The sequence below is a fragment of the Tiliqua scincoides genome, chromosome 1 (genome assembly GCF_035046505.1).
Source record: "Tiliqua scincoides isolate rTilSci1 chromosome 1, rTilSci1.hap2, whole genome shotgun sequence".
Classification (NCBI taxonomy): domain Eukaryota; kingdom Metazoa; phylum Chordata; class Lepidosauria; order Squamata; family Scincidae; genus Tiliqua; species Tiliqua scincoides.
The window spans coordinates 281,572,861-281,589,809 of NC_089821.1; the positions used below are offsets into that span (position 1 = coordinate 281,572,861).

The window sequence follows — 16,949 nt, forward strand, 5'->3', positions numbered from 1 at the left end:
GCACTTTGCAACCTGAACAGTGCTTTGATTTAGCATGCTCAGAAGTCAGGTGCCCCATATTCTCCTAAAGTAGTGTGGTGCATTCAGTGTGTGGTGCATGAGAAATCTGTAGTGTACATCCTCCCTCAGTGTCACTGAACTGAGTCTAATGCTTTGCTGAGTTTGGGAGCAGAATGCTGAAAAGATTCCTTGGTTTCTGCAGCATACAAGGAGGGCCTCCTTATGTAACTTGACCAGGACCAGAGTAGCCAGTTGTTTGTTACCATCATGGTCCTCTTGGCAAGAGCTTTGGCATTGATGCTACAGAGGACTCCCTGGTACAGAAGGCTTTTTGCTGCATTCTTCACCTGATACCTCTCACTCACAACCCTCTTTGTACAGATATGTACCTGTGGAGCTGCCTTGTTCATTGAATTAAACTGCCTTTCAAGTACTCAAGTTGGTGCAGAGCACAACAAATGGAACAAAATCAATAAAACAAAAAGAGTTAATGGAGTGGTGACCACAGACCAACAGGAGCTGCACAAATGCATGCTAAAGGTGGCTAATGTTATATCTGTTTCAAAATGCCCCCAGACAGGAGGCATTGCAAGCCCTGGAACAATGATTATTCTGCAAGCCTAAGGCAGTGCAAGTCAAGGCCCTGGTTGCAACTGTTTCCATAAAATCATAAAATGTTAGAATGGGAAGTAACGTTGGAGGTCACTTAGTCCAACCCCCTCCAGTGCAGGCAACCTCAACATCCCTGGTAGATGACTGCTCAGATTCTGCTTGAACACCTTTAATGAGGGGGAGAGCCCACTACTTCAAGAGGCAAGCTGTTCCAGAGCTGAACCACTCTTGCAGTTAGGAAATTGTTCCTCATGTCTATCCTAAACCTGCTTTCCTATAACTTCAACCCATTGGTTCTAGTCCTGCCTCAAGAAGCACAGAAAGCAAGTTCTGTGTGTGACATCCCTTCAGATACTTAAAGATGGCTCTCATATCTCCCCTCAGTCTTCTACACTCTACAGGCTAAACATGGCCAGCTCTTTTAACCATTCCTCATAGGACCAGACTCCATCACTATTTTAGTTACCCTCCTCTGAATCTGTTCCTTCTTATCAGTATTCTCAAAATATAGTGCTCAAAATGATATTCAGTATTCCAAGTTAGGTCTGAGCAGCACAGAGTGGAGTGATTATGTCTTGTATTTGGAAACATTCCTGACACCACCTTTTATCTATGCATTGTGTCCCCTGAACTCCCCCTGCCCAGCTGGCCCTGCACATGGAACAGGTAGCACTTCCTAAGAACATTACCTTGGGGGTCCTGGCCTTGAGCTTTCAGCAAGCAGACTAAATTTGGTTTCTTGATTGCCCAGTTACACTTCCCCCACATCATTAGTGCCAGCATGCGCCACAATGCTGTGGCCTCCCTGTTGCTCTTAAATTAGATTGATGACCACAGCTGGCCTGTATGTGAAGCACATGATGCCATTTGCATTGAGTTGCAAGTTATGGGGAGTAGCAAACAACCTCAAGGTGCCTTCCATACTCGGTCTCCCACCAGGCCATTGTGAATCGAGCCACTTCGGTCTGCTTATTGCTTACTAAAAGTGAGCCTGTAGTCAGCAGTCCAACCCCTAGTACTTTATACAATCTCTTTAAACTAAAAAGAGAGTATGGAATGCACTGGGAGTGCTCCTAGCATGCCTCGAACATCCTGTTTTGTTTCAAAGGACATGTGACGTAGGGGCAAGGTGAGCGGCATGGGGCTGGGTAGCTGACTTTTGTGCACTCTTTCACAGGCAGTGGTGAAATTTGCACCCTGATTCTGGTCATTCTTGGGCTTGGGTGCAGCTTGCTGCTGACTAACAGCCCAATCCTCTGCATGTCTACTCAGAAGTAAGTTCCATTAGAGTCAATGGGGCTTACTCCCAGGAAAGTGTGGGTAGGATTGGGCTGTAAGCCTGGCTGTTTCATCCAAAAAACAACGTTGCCTATGATATCTTCTCTCCCCTCCCCCACCCATACAGTCCCTCAGCCTTGGATCTTTAAAGCATCCCATGCTGTCATCTTCCTGAAAGAAGTTTTCCTTTGCCATCCAAGATTCAACTTAAAGATGGGTCTGTTCAAATCAAGTAACTGATTACTGTTTGACTCCAATATTTGCAGGATGACTGCAGGTGCAAGTGGGAATGGTAGTTATAGGTAGTTATGGAGGAGTCTGTTCAATAGTCTCATTGGTTCCCCCCCACCAGAGGGAGCATGTAGTGCACAGCCTTGCCCCGTCAGCCATGTTAGTCCTGTTTGCCTCTTCCCTAATGTAAGTGCGAGCTTCCACTGTGCATATCCTGGTCTGCTACATCTGTAGTAACACAGTTCAGTGAAACTCGCAGATCCTGCTAGGTGAGTCCTCAATCCCACCCTTGTCCCATTTGGAAGCCTCTGCTGGTAACATTTCACTTGGGTGATGTGGGTGATCTTTGGAAATGTATAACTTGTTGCTTTACTCAGTACTTAAACTCTTTCTTCTCTCCCACTTTTTTTTTTATTGCAATCAACTCCAGAAGGTAAGAACCACTGATAATGATGATATATAAATGCCACTGAATGTGACTGGACTAACTTCGCAACCAATTGATTTCAGAAACAGCAGAATTTCAAACAGGCCTAACAAACAGAGAAATAACAAAACTTACAGAGGGAAGGATTATTTCACTACTGACTCTGCATCTTTAGACTGAAGCCTAAATTTGATGAAGATGGCAGCTATCTTAACAGTGTAGGAAGGGCAGGCATGTTCCTGATTAACATAAGGAGTTGCCTTTGGTCCTACTTGACCTGAATAGCTCTCTTTACTTTTGGTGGCTCAGGCTGCAGCTTTGAGCAGAAGAAGCTTAGCACAGGCTCTTCAGCTTGGATGACCTCATCTCAGATTAACATGCCTAACTTTTTTGAGCCATTGTGCAGTTCACTCGGGAATCTCCTGAATGCTGCATCAGGTTAGGAACAGGTCTGCATGGTAACCAGCCAGCTGTAGCACACCACTGGGAATATGGTAGCATCTCTGGAAGAGGCAGGTGCTTTATGCCCTGAGTCACTGCACATCCTGTGGAACCAGCTGTTTTAAGTTAGTTCTGCTTATGGTTCATAGTTTGGTTCATAGTTGGTTCTGCTTTTGAGAGCTGATGTGGCTTAGTGACAGAGACTGAGGTGTAATTCAGGGAGTTCCTGGCTTGAAGCTTGTTTCTGTCATGAACCCCACTGGGTGGCCTCTACCTCAGCTGAGATAATACTTGCTTATCTTACAAAGGGCACAGTCCTAATTGTGCTGGAAGAGGCAGGCTGACTGACCTGTGCTGAATCCAATACAAAGTAGGTGTGGGCTGGAGTGCAACTTGGGGTAAGGGGATTTTATTCCTCTTACCCCATGTCGTGTGCCAGCCTACCCTACTCAGAACTGCACCCGCGATTTTGCAGGTGCAAATTCAAGCAGCCTGTGTAACACTGATCAGGCCGGGGATGGGGGTTAGGTTCCAGCCTGTGCTGCCGCAGCTGGTCATACCTCCCTCCTGGGTCCAATCCACCTCCTGGGGGCTGCCCTCTCTTTGCTCAGAAACACCCCTCCCCATCTCCATTATGCCCTCCTGCCATGTTCTCCAGCCCCCTATGCCAGTCTGCCTGGGCCAACGCAAACTTACCTTTTCTGGGTGCAGGTCCAGTGCTGCTAAGCCAATGCACATCTGTGCACTGGCTCAGCCTGTTCCTTAGTAGCTGCAAACGTTCACAACGCTTGGGAGCCAGCTGTACTGCCTCAGAGGTGAGCTAGGATTACTCTGTAGGTTGTTGTATTCTCTCGATGTTGTTCTCATGTGTAGCGCTTTGCCCCTTTGGAAGCGCTGTACCAAAGTTAAATTTTTATTTTACAGTCTCCTCTGTCAGCCAAGGCTCAGGCTGAACCACCCTGGTTTAGTCTGAGGATTGGATGTGTTGCAAAATGCCATTGGTCTGCTAAATAAGGAACACAATTACCAAAGAGTGTCTGCATTAACTTTTTGTGTGCTTCAGTTTTTTTTTAATGAATGTTTTGTTTTCCCTTCAGCCAGTTCTGAATGGAAAGGCAGGAGCTAAGCAGGGAAAATGAATTGACCAAAGCAAATCTCTCATTGGACTGTAAAGTCAGACTAGACAAACCATCTTGTGGGTTGAAATTCATCTTAAACATAAACTAGCCAATGTTTTTTGTATGACTCTGGTACAAGGTCAGCCTTTGCAGGCCTCTTGGCAGGGCTGCAGTTGCATTGACTATATTCAGACCTCTGCTGAGAGCAAAGCTTAATGAAGACTTAAAGCACCTCCCACAAATAGAGCTGATTTTGTTGAAATGCTTGATGCGCAAGCAGGTTAAAAAATAAAGCCAGTTAACTAAATAAAACATATCTTTAAATGGTACAAGGAAATATATTAAAAAGCAAGTGCTCATTGGGCATGCTCAGACTGAACTTGATTTCAGTCATGTCAAGCTCTGAATAACTCCTCCCCACCGAAGCAGTCTGCAGTAATTAGTGAACTGAAGAGAACAGTCCTCTGTAGCGTGCCTTTCCACCAGTGAAGTTTTTATCTCTGTTTTTGTTTCCATTGTATATTGTATTATCTCTCATTAACTGTTTCAAATGGTGTATCACCTTGTGCTTGGCTTTTAACAGAAGAAGGCAGGATATAAATCTCTGAAATAATTGAGTGTGATCTACAACTGCATTCTGGCATCTTTCTTAATATGTCTGAACTGGCTCACAGAGAGCATTTGACTTATTAGCAGTTGGGGAAGGTGCAAGGCAGGAGCTGTCATGGATCTAAGAGGAAGTTTTCTTCCTCTTCGTCAGCGCTCTTCTGAGGCTTGGCCAGAGGTAGTGGTGACAGGGAGGTCTTACTGTGAAGCTGGGCACTTGCTTTTTGGGCATACAGGTTAGAGACCCCTGAGGGGGCTGGTGAGTTGTGGGCCATTGCTCTCCAGAGATACAACTCTGTGACAGGGCAGGCCATTTCTCTATCAGCAGTGTACTGTTGGCCAACTCATTGTGAACTCTGACAGTTTCCCGTCCCTGTGTGCCAAGAGGTTAATCTTGTGCTTCTGTTTTCAGTGGGACTTCGCCCCTTGCATGCCTGAATGCTATGCTGCACACCAACTCTCGTGGGAATGAGGGCATTTTCTACAAGGTCCCAGGGAGGATGGGTGTTTACACACTGAAGGTGAGTGAGTCTCCTGCTTGGAAACCAGAATTGGCTCTTGGCAGATTTAATTGTTGGAAATCCACAGGCTGCAGGGATAAAACCTTCCATAGTGAGGCTTAAGACAGTCCTTCTACCCAGTAATATAAGCCTCATTACCCAGGGAGCCACACTTAAATGAATGAGGGTTTGATTTAATAACATACTGGAGGCCCATTGCTGAAAACTAGATCTCCAGCTGGTAACTTGTTGAAAACAATTGTACAGCAGTCATCTAGCGCATATATACCAGTGTGGTATAGTGGTTAATGTATTGGACTTTGACCAGGCCTGGGTTGAAGATCTTGCTAAACCATGAAGCTCACTGAGTCACTTTAGTCAAATTAATGCTTACATGTGCTTGTGTTTGTGTGCACTCTCCTCCCTGGCCTGTTTCACTGCATAATACTGTTTCGACAATAAAATGGGAAAATGTGAGATGTGCTGCCATAAGGTTCTCGGACAAAGGGAGAGATAAGTGTGGCAAGCTATCCACTTTCACTTGCTGGCATACAATTTTAAGTTAGAATGATCCACAAAAGTAAAAATGTTAAATGTTCCAGGCCCTCTTACTAGACTTGAAAGTGGGGAGGTACTCAGAATGGGCAGATTTACCAGAGATCCTGTTGTGTAACAGAATCTTCACATTTAACCAGAATATGCTATGTCCCTGTAGTTATCCTAATATGAACCAGGCTCACAGGAGACATCATGTGGAAACAGGTGAAAGGAAATGGGGTAGGTGAGTGACTGGGGAATGATGTTTTGATGACTAATTTTGTCAAAAGATTGCTAGGAGAGGAGAGCAGTCAGAGCCATAACACCCCACTTGCCAAGGGCAATGCCCCGACATCAAGGGCAATGATGATACGACTCACTGTCCAGTGCCTGGGGCAGCGGTGCCATGACATCTTGAGGTTGCATCCAGGCTCTCCAGAGGGTGGGGCCTGCAATGTGGCCACAATGAGCACCCCGCCCTCTGAACTCTCCCTGGAAGGTGGGCTACTGGTTGCCACCATGTCACACTGCACTGTTGGGAATGTGTCTCTTCTGGAGGCTGGGCGTGAGAATCCCACCCTCTTCCTCCTTAACCAGGGTGAGCACCTTCTTCCTCCTTAACTTGGGGGCAGTCATGCACCCCCCTTGGCGCAGCACCTGGGACGAGTGCTCCTCAGTCTCCGCCCTAGTTAAAATTCTGGGAGCAGTAGTAAAGCAGGAAACTGTTCTGCCTAGGGAGGTGGTTAGAATCCTGTTCCTCAAAGTTCGGGTGAGCCTTTGTTTGTGTGACATATGGGAGATCCTTTCCATCAAGGCTTGGATTAGAGGCTACAAGCCTAATACATACCAACCAACAACAAATGCCCAGGAATAAGTTATGCTCTTGCACAACCACTACAGAGGTGTTCTTAGTGGTGATCTCCCCAGATGTATATAAGCCACGTGTTGGAGGCAGTTTGAGATGCCACTGACTAAGACGAGAAAATCTGTTTGCTCATCTGCTCTTAGCTGATGTTGAGCTTGTTATTTCAACTCACTTCTGCCCATTTCTTTGTATTACAGAAGGATGTTCCAGATGGGCAGAAAGATCTATCTGATGGCTCAGAAGAGAGCAGTGATGTGCAGTCAGACTCCCCAACCTCAGAAAACGGTAGCAGCAGCAGCAGCAGTGACAGGAGCAGCAACAAGGAAGGGAGGAAAAGCAGGTGGCGAAGGAAAGGTAGATGTTCCTGAAAGAAGCCTGAGGCAGATTTTTTTTTTTGCAGTGCCAGCAAAACTATCAGTTGCTGCTTCCTAGCAGATTCCAGTCCTCACTGCAGAATGATGGAGAGGACATCTTATCAGAGACGCCCCTTTTGTCTTTCTAACTAGCATACTAGGCAGTTCAAAGGCATTGAGTTCCAGCTCCTTCCTTTCCATGAGTCATGATTCCTGTTGCAATAGAACATGTATTTGGTGCTCAGGTTCAGGTCTCTGACCAGCTGAGTGACATTGGGCAAGTCAGCATTTCTCCCAGTAAGATATGATGATGAATACAGTATAGCACATTTGATAAGCTCCAGGAATGAGTGCAAATACTATGAGAAACAGAGAGGCTATGTGTGCCTGCCTCCATTGTCAGCTTGGTAACCTTGGAAAATAAGTATGTGCTCAGAAGCATGAGAATCTTCCTCCAGTTCCACTACCTCTGCTCCCTAGCTAGCAGCATTCCTTGGGAAGCCCATCTGAAGGAACTTGTTCTCCCAGGGCCTGCTTCCAAATCAGTGCTGACTAGCCTCATTTCTTCCTCCTTGCCCCCATCCGCTGTTCTGTGTTTTCCCTGGGCATGTGAGGGAATAGGCTGGGGATAACAGCAGCTTTTGCAGCACTGTATTTTTTTTCCTTGCATATGTTGTTACTGAACCCAGTTCCTTCAGGTTGTTGTAAAAAGCAAAAATGCTTAAAGTCACCCTTTGTGAACATATGTTTAGAGTGCAATTCTGTGTGTTAAAATGGAATGATGATTGGTGAATTCGTCCGTCCTATGAAGCTATGGGAAAACATGAGAGGCTCCCTGTGAGCATGTGTGATCCTAGGAGAGGCAAAGATGAAAGACCTGCACATCCAATGCATTAGGAAATGGGTTTCTCAGGCCTGTTTCTTTTTGGTCAAGACAGAGGTGCTATAGGCCAAGAGACCTGCAACACAGTTTATGAGGGAGGCACACCTCTTGAAAAAACAGGTTCACAATTTGGGAATGCGCATGGAACCACTCCTACATCTGGATGTTGGCTTTAGCCCAGCTCAGACTGATGTGCCAACCATGTCCTCATTTGAGTTGGTCAGAGCTGACTTTGGCTATCCATGTACTGGTTACATTAAGTTTGGATTGCCATAATATGCTGTATATGGGGCTGCCCTTGAACACTATTTGGAAACTTCAGTGAGTGCAGAATGCTACTGTGTGATGATTATTTGACAAGAGTCATGGTGAGCACATTGAGTCTGCTTCCTCACCTGTACAGGTTGCTGGTATGTTTCCAAGTGCAATTCAAGGTGCTTGTTGTGGCCTTGAGAGCCCTAAACTGCCTGGGTCCCGGGTATTTGAAGGAATGTCATCTCTTGAGGTCAAATGAGAAAGCCTTCTTGTGTGTTCCAGCTTTGACAGAGGTGCATCTGTTGGTGATGCATGAGAGGGCCTCGTCTGTGCTATGTACACTGATGATGCTATATAAAAAATAAAACTCAGAGGACTTCTCCAGAGCAAGAGGGTAGCATAGCAAGGCAGCTTCCCCAGTGCTAAGCTCATCAGAGGATGCAGGAAACCTCTTTGGAGGCAGAGAGAGAGAGGTTGGTTCATCCTGAGTTGCACCATTCTGGCTCCACCTAGCTCAGTCTTAGCTATGCTGACCAGCAGCAGCTCTCCAGGTTTTTCAGACAAGATCTTTACTGCTGCTATCTTGGTAAGAGGCACTTTTTAAGTGGGTGCTCTTCTTTTATTTAGTGGGGGGAGAGTAACTTGCCCTCCTCACCCAGAACTGTCTTTTCTAGTGGCTGTTTGCAGGTGTTCTTTTGCATCCTTTTAGATTGTGAGCCCTTTTGGGACAGGGAGCCTTTAGTTGTTAGTTTGATTTTCTCTGTAAACCGCTTTGTGAACTTTCTGTTGAAAAGCGGTATATAAATACTGTTAATAATAATTAATAATCTTTCCAAACACTACCTAGAGAGATGGCCAAGGATCAAATCTGCAACCTTCACATAAAGCAGGTGTCATTCTGTTGGGCTACTGCCCTCCCTTGTAGTGATAAAATATGTCAGAAGTTGCTAGTCATTTGCGTTGATATTTTGTGCTTTTATGACCAATTGTTGGCAACCTTCAGTCTCAAAAGACTATGGTATTGCGCTCTGAATGGTGGTTCTGGAACAGCGTCTAGTGTGGCTGAAAAGGCCAATTCGGGAGTGACAATCCCTTCCACACTGGGGGCAAGTGCAGTCTGTCCCTGGTCTGTCTCCCTGGCTATGGGCCTTCCTTCTTTGCCTCTTAGCCTCAGACTGTTGGCAAAGTGTCTCTTCAAACTGGGAAAGGCCATGCTGCACAGCCTGCCTCCAAGCAGGCGCTCAGAGGCCAGGGTTTCCCACCTGTTGAGGTCCACTCCTAAGGCCTTCAGATCCCTCTTGCAGGTGTTCTTGTATCGCAGCTGTGGTCTACCTGTAGGGCGCTTTCCTTGCACAAGTTCTCCATAGAGTAGATCCTTTGGGATCCGGCCATCATCCATTCTCACGACATGACCGAGCCAACGCAGGCGTCTCTGTTTCAGCAGTGCATACATGCTAGGGATTCCAGCTTGTTTCAGGATTGTGTTGTTTGGAACTTTGTCCTGCCAGGTGATGCCGAGAATGCGTCGGAGGCAGCGCATGTGGAAAGCGTTCAGTTTCCTCTCCTGTTGTGAGCGAAGAGTCCATGACTCGCTGCAGTACAGAAGTGTACTCAGGACGCAAGCTCTGTAGACCTGGATCTTGGTATGTTCCATCAGCTTCTTGTTGGACCAGACTCTCTTTGTGAGTCTGGAAAACGTGGTAGCTGCTTTACCGATGCGTTTGTTTAGCTCGGTGTCGATAATCCTCAGTTATGTAATATGATTTCTCAAAAACACGAACAATGTACTCTTTACTTCCTCCCACCCTCACTTTCAGATCTTCAGACATGTTGTGCCAAGGAAAAGGGTAACTACTGCACGCACTTCTAGGGAACTGTAACTGTTCTTTCGTGTTCAGTGGTGAATCACTGCTGAAAGTTTACTGTGCCCAGTATCTGCTATCCATGTGAAATGATCAAGATGATCATGGCTGTAGGAGAGATGAATTGCTGCCTTGAGTCACAGAATCCTTGAATCTTAAAATTACTGTGAGATTAACTTCTTAACAAATCCTTCTTTCCTTAAGGTTAATTGTGATGCAATGGTCTGTCTTGGTTTACTAAAGTCAAGAGAAAGAGAGGAGATTATAAAGGCTCTGTGTAGTCTGGGTTTAGCAGCAGCAAGAAGAAATCTGTGCCAAGCTGGTATATTGTAGCAATTAAGGACATGAGGTGCAAGTCAGCAAATCCCTGATCCAAATCTTAGTTCGGCCATGAGCAGGTGACACTGAGCAAGCTAGGACCTTCCGCCTCAGAGTGCGCTTCTTTTCCCCAGATCTGTAAAAGGCAGGTGTTGATACTGGTTTGTGTTGTGGGATGTTTCTTCAGGGTGTTAGACCGTACATTGAGCACTATTATAGGAAAATGAATTTTGTGACTTCTATAACTTATGCAGATATGCGTGGGTTTCCTTGTTTGTGACTCTGTTCCTCTCTGGCATGGGAGTGTCCATGGACCTCTGTAAGGTACTAAGGACATGTCTTTTGCCCACCTGTATGCTTTGATGGCTGTTCTCTGAAAGCAGAGTGTTCTTGCCATACATGCCCTGTGTGTGCTTTTAAAATCAGGAATTTATTGTACTGGCTCCCAAGTTATGGATGGCTGTGCTTGCGCACAGACCCAGTATGTCCTTTGATGGTGCTTTTGCACAGGTGTAATAGTGCTGAGCTGGGAAGAACGAGATGGTTCAGCTTACATATGTTTCAGTTTAAGTACTCGCCCCTGGAGCTTGAACTATAGATAAGTAGGGGACTTGGTGTACTGTGATACTCTGTGCATGAAGTTGCACTGAAGACTCCTTGGGAGCTGCAGTTGGTGTACAATACTGTCACTTGCTCCTGGTGACCACTGGGAGGAAAGGATGGACTCAGCCAGTTCTGTAGCAGTTACCCTGACTACTTGTGAGCTTCTGAGTCCAATTCAAGGTGTTCTTCCTTTCACAGTGCAGAAGCAACATGTTTTGGAGATGGCAACTATACAAAACCCTGTACCTGTTACAGTCCCTTGCATTCCTTGTGTTAAGCAAGGTAAAATTGTCATCTGCTTGGAAGAGGGCCTCTCATGATCACGATTGCCCTGGGACTTTAGAATGCACTCCCTTGAGAGGTCAGGAGCAGCTCTTTCCTTTCTGGAAGGGGTGCAGAAACCTCTTTATTCAGATGGCCTTTAGTGGTTGACTTAACTGGCGGAGTTCTGATTTAATATATTGGACTGCTGAATTTCTTGTTATTACAGTGTGTTCAATTGCGTTTTATGGAAACAATTTTTAAGCTTTGAAAAAGCTGCATAAAATAACATTATTCCCCACCAATGGCCAGAACTTGGGATATCTTGCACAGTTTCTCAGAAAGGGTGAATTGAATGCCTGGAACTCTGAGAGTGGGAAAGAACTTAAAGCAGAATCTTCAAGTGCTCATCTGACCACCTGATACCTCAACGATTTGTTGGGACGTGAATCAGCTACTACTTGTTTTTGTCCCTGATGGGCTCTAGCCAAGCAAGCCCTTAATGGGTCTGAACATGCTGATGGCACTTCTCAAAGTAGAACCGTCAACTGGCAACTGTTGTGGCGTGAATGTTTCTGAATGCCCTGAGCAGTCAGTGCCCTTGTGGTGTTGGCTGCCCACCTGTTTCATCTCTCTCCCACCTCTACCTGTCTTTTGTCAAATTTTGAGTGACTAATTTTTAGACTAAGCAGAAAACCAGGTAAATCCTCTGGCAAACTTGAATACATTTTAGGGGTGGACATTAGTGGTAAATATTTCTTTAAAAAGGGGAGAAAGCATTCTGAATTCAGAAATCTAGGTTGCCAGAGTTGTTTGGCTACCACCTTGAAAAGGCTCCTTCTTTCATAGATTATTATGAAAGGAGGTGATATTGGTGACAGTCCTGCATTTGTTAATGAGGAAAGCATGCTGAATTTTCTGCTTTACAGTTTGGCTGCAATTCATGTCAACAATAAGACAAACTTCTCAATTTTAAAAATTGCTGAATAAAAGTTTAATTCTTACCAAGCTGGCAAACTTACATTTGTATTGTTTAACTATCAGACTGCTTATTATCCTAGTGAATACTACTTCCTTAGAACTTATTTTATCCTTATATTATCCTAGTGAATGCAACTTCCTTAGAACTTATTTTGCATGGAATTTTTAAAAGCCTGTGTTGTGCATATGTCACAGGCTGTATGCCTGCAAGGCAAGAGCCCGGGGCAGATGCTGCTGCTGCTTCTGGCTGCATTTCCATAATTCCACATAGCATCAAGAAGCAACAGACAAATGTGCCAAATGACAAACCATGGAAATGTTCCTCTTCTCTCAAACTGGTAGCACTTTATGACATTATTGGACTGCAAATCAAATCAGACCTTGCTCATTTTTTGACCACAAACTAATTGCAGTGGCACCAACTGAGCAGGTTATTCTCTGAGAATACAGTACCCACAACTGAGAAGGATAAAAACTTATTTTTACAATGCTTACCAACTGATTGTGAAGTTAGGCTATTTCTTTTTCTTGTTGGCTGGGATAGTGCTTTTACAGCCTCACAAAGTTTCAGTGTGGAAAGTATTACCCACCATCATTGGCTGATGGATTTAGGGCAGTGGTCCTCAAACTGGTGAGTCGCAACCCACCAACCTGAGAACCCCTGCCCTTTTCCCTTTAAGAGGTGAGGACTGGGGGAAAGCAGCAATGTGATGTCTAGGATCATGCTGCTGCAGGGGAAGGGGAGGGCTTTTTGTTAACTTACATGTTGGCGGAGTGTGGGGAGCCCCGCGGAGCCCTCTGCAGAGCTCCCTGAAGTTTGTAGAATGTTAAAAAAAATATTGCAACCCACTTCTAGTTTAGTGATCGCAACCAGGAAGTGGGCTGCAGTTTTTCTAACATTCTACAAGCTGTGGGGAGCCCTGCAGAGGACTCTGCGGGGCACCCCACACCCCCGGACCCTGGCAGCAAGTAAGTAGTTAAAAATAGCCCCCCTTCCCCTGCAGTGGTGCGATCCTGGGGATTGCATCACTGCTTTCCACCCAGCCCCCACAAAGACCCTGGTTCTCAAACTTCCAGAGGGTTTGAGAACCAGTGGCTTAGGGTAAGGTGAACTGATGCTAGGTAAACTAGATGAAGCTGAAAAAATTGTATGTTAACTGTACAATCACAGTGAGATGTCTGTCAATCGGATTTGGTGTGAGGTTTACAACAGCCAAAATACCCCAGAATCAATGCAGCCTACATCTTACATCAGCATTTTTAAAGGGTTTGCTATCAGCGCATGGTGTGGAAACGAGCAAATAAGCTAATTCTTGCCATTCAAATTCTGAAAATATGAGCTACATATTAAACAGTGAAATACTGAATCCTGTGCCTATGATGACTGATGCCATTCCATAATCCTGCATAAAAGTAGTAGTATGTGGGTGAAAAAAGAGGATGTGGAACATGTCAGATGTAATAACAGACTTGTTTATACTTCAAGCTTATAAATGTGGTGGTTGAGTTTTGAGTGTAAGCAGAAAAACGGACTGAACCTGCAGAACAAAACTGTGTGGTGTTCACTTTCTTGAGCTTTTATGAAGGAAAATTTTGCTCTCTAATAAATTGGGTATCTATGACCCTGTGTTTACGTATAGCGTTTGTGTTGATGTTTACAATAATGTGCTCAGTAATCTTTATGTCTTTTCAAAGTTTCACTTGGAATAAATTCACAGGAGAATGCACTAGGAAGACCAGCAGTCTTGCAAGTGGTTGATGGTTACTTGCTATCCTAATACTCTATCAACCATGCAGTATGTTAAACATTTATTAAGCAATGTTTAAAATGGGCAAGTTTGCCATTGCTGGCATGAACTGTAGTCAGACTCTGGAGCAGAAATCTGGCAGTCTTAAGAAATTTGAATTCAGTGTACTTTTCTTTTTTAAGAAACACCTGACTCCCTCTAATGCCTCCAAAACACCTTCATTTCCCACATTTTCCAGAAATCTGATTAGGCTATTTTGTGTAGGAAAGTGTGTAAGAAAATAAAGGGAGTATGGATTACAAAAGACAAGAGAAGAAAGCAAAGACTTTGTTCTTTGGGTTTGCAGTTCAAGGCAAGCAAAGTTTACAGATGACAGAAGATGCAACTGTGATTCATATGAGCACCTTAGTTACAGAGATGCAACTGATGGCTCAGCGGAAGCATGAACAACCTGATGATTGGTAAGAGGAGTCCTGGTTGCTAGCATGTAGTGCAGTATGAGAGACTCTACCAGCTCACCTACAGTTTGACAAATGTAGTAAAAGGTGGTAGTTGTGGACAATGGTGCTGGAACATTCTGGTTGGAAGATTGGAAAGGTCCTCCTGTGTTTGTCTGCAGCAGTATGTTCTCAACCTTTCCTTGATTAGGACAAGAGCAGGACACCCGGGCCTTTTGATACCCACCTGAACACTGTGCATACAGCTGAGCCCATGTTATCCATTCCTTCTTCAGTGGCTCTGTTTTGAGGCCTAGATCAGGGGTGCTCACACTTTTTTGGCTCGAGAGCTACTTTGAAACCCAGCAAGGCCCGGAGATCTACCAGAGTGTGGGGGAGGGAGGATCTCTGTATAGACATCACAGTAAGACCAGTGCAAAACCCCTTGCACACAGAACCAACAGATGAAAATTGGGGAGGGGGGCAGATCTCCATACATACCAGTGCAAAAACAGGGGAAAGGTAAGTCAGCCCCAGTAGAGTCAACGGGGCTTCATCCCAGGGATGTATGGACAGGGGAGCAGCTTGAGAGCAGCTGCTCTGCCTGTCTACTCAGGAGTCAGCCCCAGCAGAGTCAACGGGGCTTCATCCCAGGGATGCATGGACAGGGGAGCAGCTTGAGAGCAGCTCCTCTGCCTGTCAGGAGTCAGCCCCAGCAGAGTCAACGGGGCTTCATCCCAGGGATGCATGGACAGGGGAGCAGCTTGAGAGCAGCTTCTCTGCCTGTCTACTCAGGAGTCAGCCCAAGAGCAGCCCCCGATGCGGCTCCGGCTCTAACAAGGCGCCCTCCCCCCCTTCTCAGACCAGCCTCGCCTCTGCTCTCTGCCTCCACAAAAGGGGGCCAGGCAGAGGGCAGTCCTGCTACAGAGCGCCCCTGCATTACAAGAACAGCCCAGGACGCAGGGATTGCGGCTGAGGCTCTAACAAGGTGCCCCCGGGGAGGGCTGCGCAGAGGCCACGGCCGCTCACCTCGCTCCTCGCCTCAGCAGCGCTGCCTCTCCCGCGCTTCTCAGACCAGCCTCGCCTGTTCCGGGCTCTCTGCCTCAACAAAATGGCCGCACTCCGGAACAGAGCCGCAGCGGAGGGCTGAAAGAGCATATTAACCGTTTGGAGAGACAGGGCTCCGCGATCGACTCATTTTGCCTCGATTGCGATCAACGTATTGAGCACCCCTGGCCTAGATCAATGGTTTTGAGTGCCAGTAGCCTTTAGCAGTATAATGGTCTGTATCGCACGATGTGGAAGTGGTGTGTAGACGATAGGAGGAAGGCTTTGATTAGTGGTTATTATCCAACTCAGTGATTGAATCATTTAGATTTTGAGTGCTCTCAATCTTCCTTAGGGCGCTATCTAAAAAGGAGAAATAGACACCAAGCGAAATATCAGTATGGTTGTATCTGCAAATTCCTTGTAAATGAAAGTTTGTTTATCTGATTCATTAGAAACACAGTAGAATATACACAGTTCACAGCCTTAAGGGCAAGAAACAGCAAAAAAATTTTTAAAAAGCAAGTTCTGTACCAACTTCATGATCAGAAACAAGATTTCAGCAAGGCTTTAAATGTGCAGTGTCTCTGTAACTGCAGGCTTCCTGTTGCTCTTCTCCTGTCTCTTTCGTTTTCCTCCTTTACACACCAGGCAGATTCTGAGTCCAGGGTTCAGTGTTTCCCCACAAGAGCTGACGGGATCCCAGGTTCCTGGAGCAAAGGAGGAAACAGCAGCTCTCTTCTTTGTTGTTGTAGGTGTTGGATGTTGTCAGCCGAAGCAGAGGAAACACAGACTTCTGAATTTGGGTCTTGGCAGGTGAGTAAAGGAGGAAGATCTAATTTTGATGTAGCTGGAAGGGAGGCTGCCTTCTAAACACTTGCAGTTGTGGTTATTACTACTGCCAAGTGCCTGATTCATTTAAATATCCACTGCTCAAAACATGATCAGAAACAGTAGGAAAGACAGGCCAGGTATGGAGGCTTTGTAGGTGCTTCCTTTCACTTAGCACCATGCAAGCTGGGCTGAAGGTAGTGGGGAGAGACAGTGTCTGCAGGATGATGTTTTGCTTTTCAGGAAAGTTTGCAGTGACCCCAACGGTGTTGCAAGGATGATTGAAAGCTTCCATTCTATTCTGATGTCTGATCTGGCAGTCTTTGTATATGAAAGAACCAGAATGTATTGAGCAAGTGGGCCCTTCATGTTTACACACTTGAAGAAGAGACTACAAACCTGAGCAGTTTGTAAATCATGAACCAGCAAGACAGAAAGGCAAATGACATCTTGGCCATAGTAGTTAAGTCTCACTGTGAAGCGGCAGCTCATTTGAAAGTCACCAGGAGTTTTGATGGATGTTCCTGAGAATCTGCCATTCAGGGGAAGACATTTCAAATGGTTGGCAGGATCAGGAGAGCCAGGGCACTGCCAAGTGAACATCTGGTCCTGGAAAAACTGCTTTTTTGTGTGCTAGACTGCACAGGTTTGCTTGAGGTGCTGATTGTCCTGGAAGCTTGCCTTGTCATCTGTCTACTCAAAAGCAGAGTTTGCACAGAAGGAACAAGGGTCAAATCTCTCTAGAGAGCATGGAG

The 16,949-nt window shown here is 45.7% G+C and overlaps 1 protein-coding gene across 1 annotated transcript in view; it reads left to right on the forward strand.

The window, feature by feature from the left end:
- The window catches only part of ASXL2 (ASXL transcriptional regulator 2), a 69,010-nt gene that overhangs the window by 24,403 nt on the left and 27,658 nt on the right, over nucleotides 1–16,949 (forward strand). The window contains exons 3-5 of the mRNA XM_066626761.1: nucleotides 2,552–2,554; nucleotides 5,126–5,234; nucleotides 6,813–6,969. Coding sequence (XP_066482858.1) covers nucleotides 2,552–2,554; nucleotides 5,126–5,234; nucleotides 6,813–6,969 — 269 coding nt within the window. The remainder of the gene's footprint in view (nucleotides 1–2,551; nucleotides 2,555–5,125; nucleotides 5,235–6,812; nucleotides 6,970–16,949) is intronic.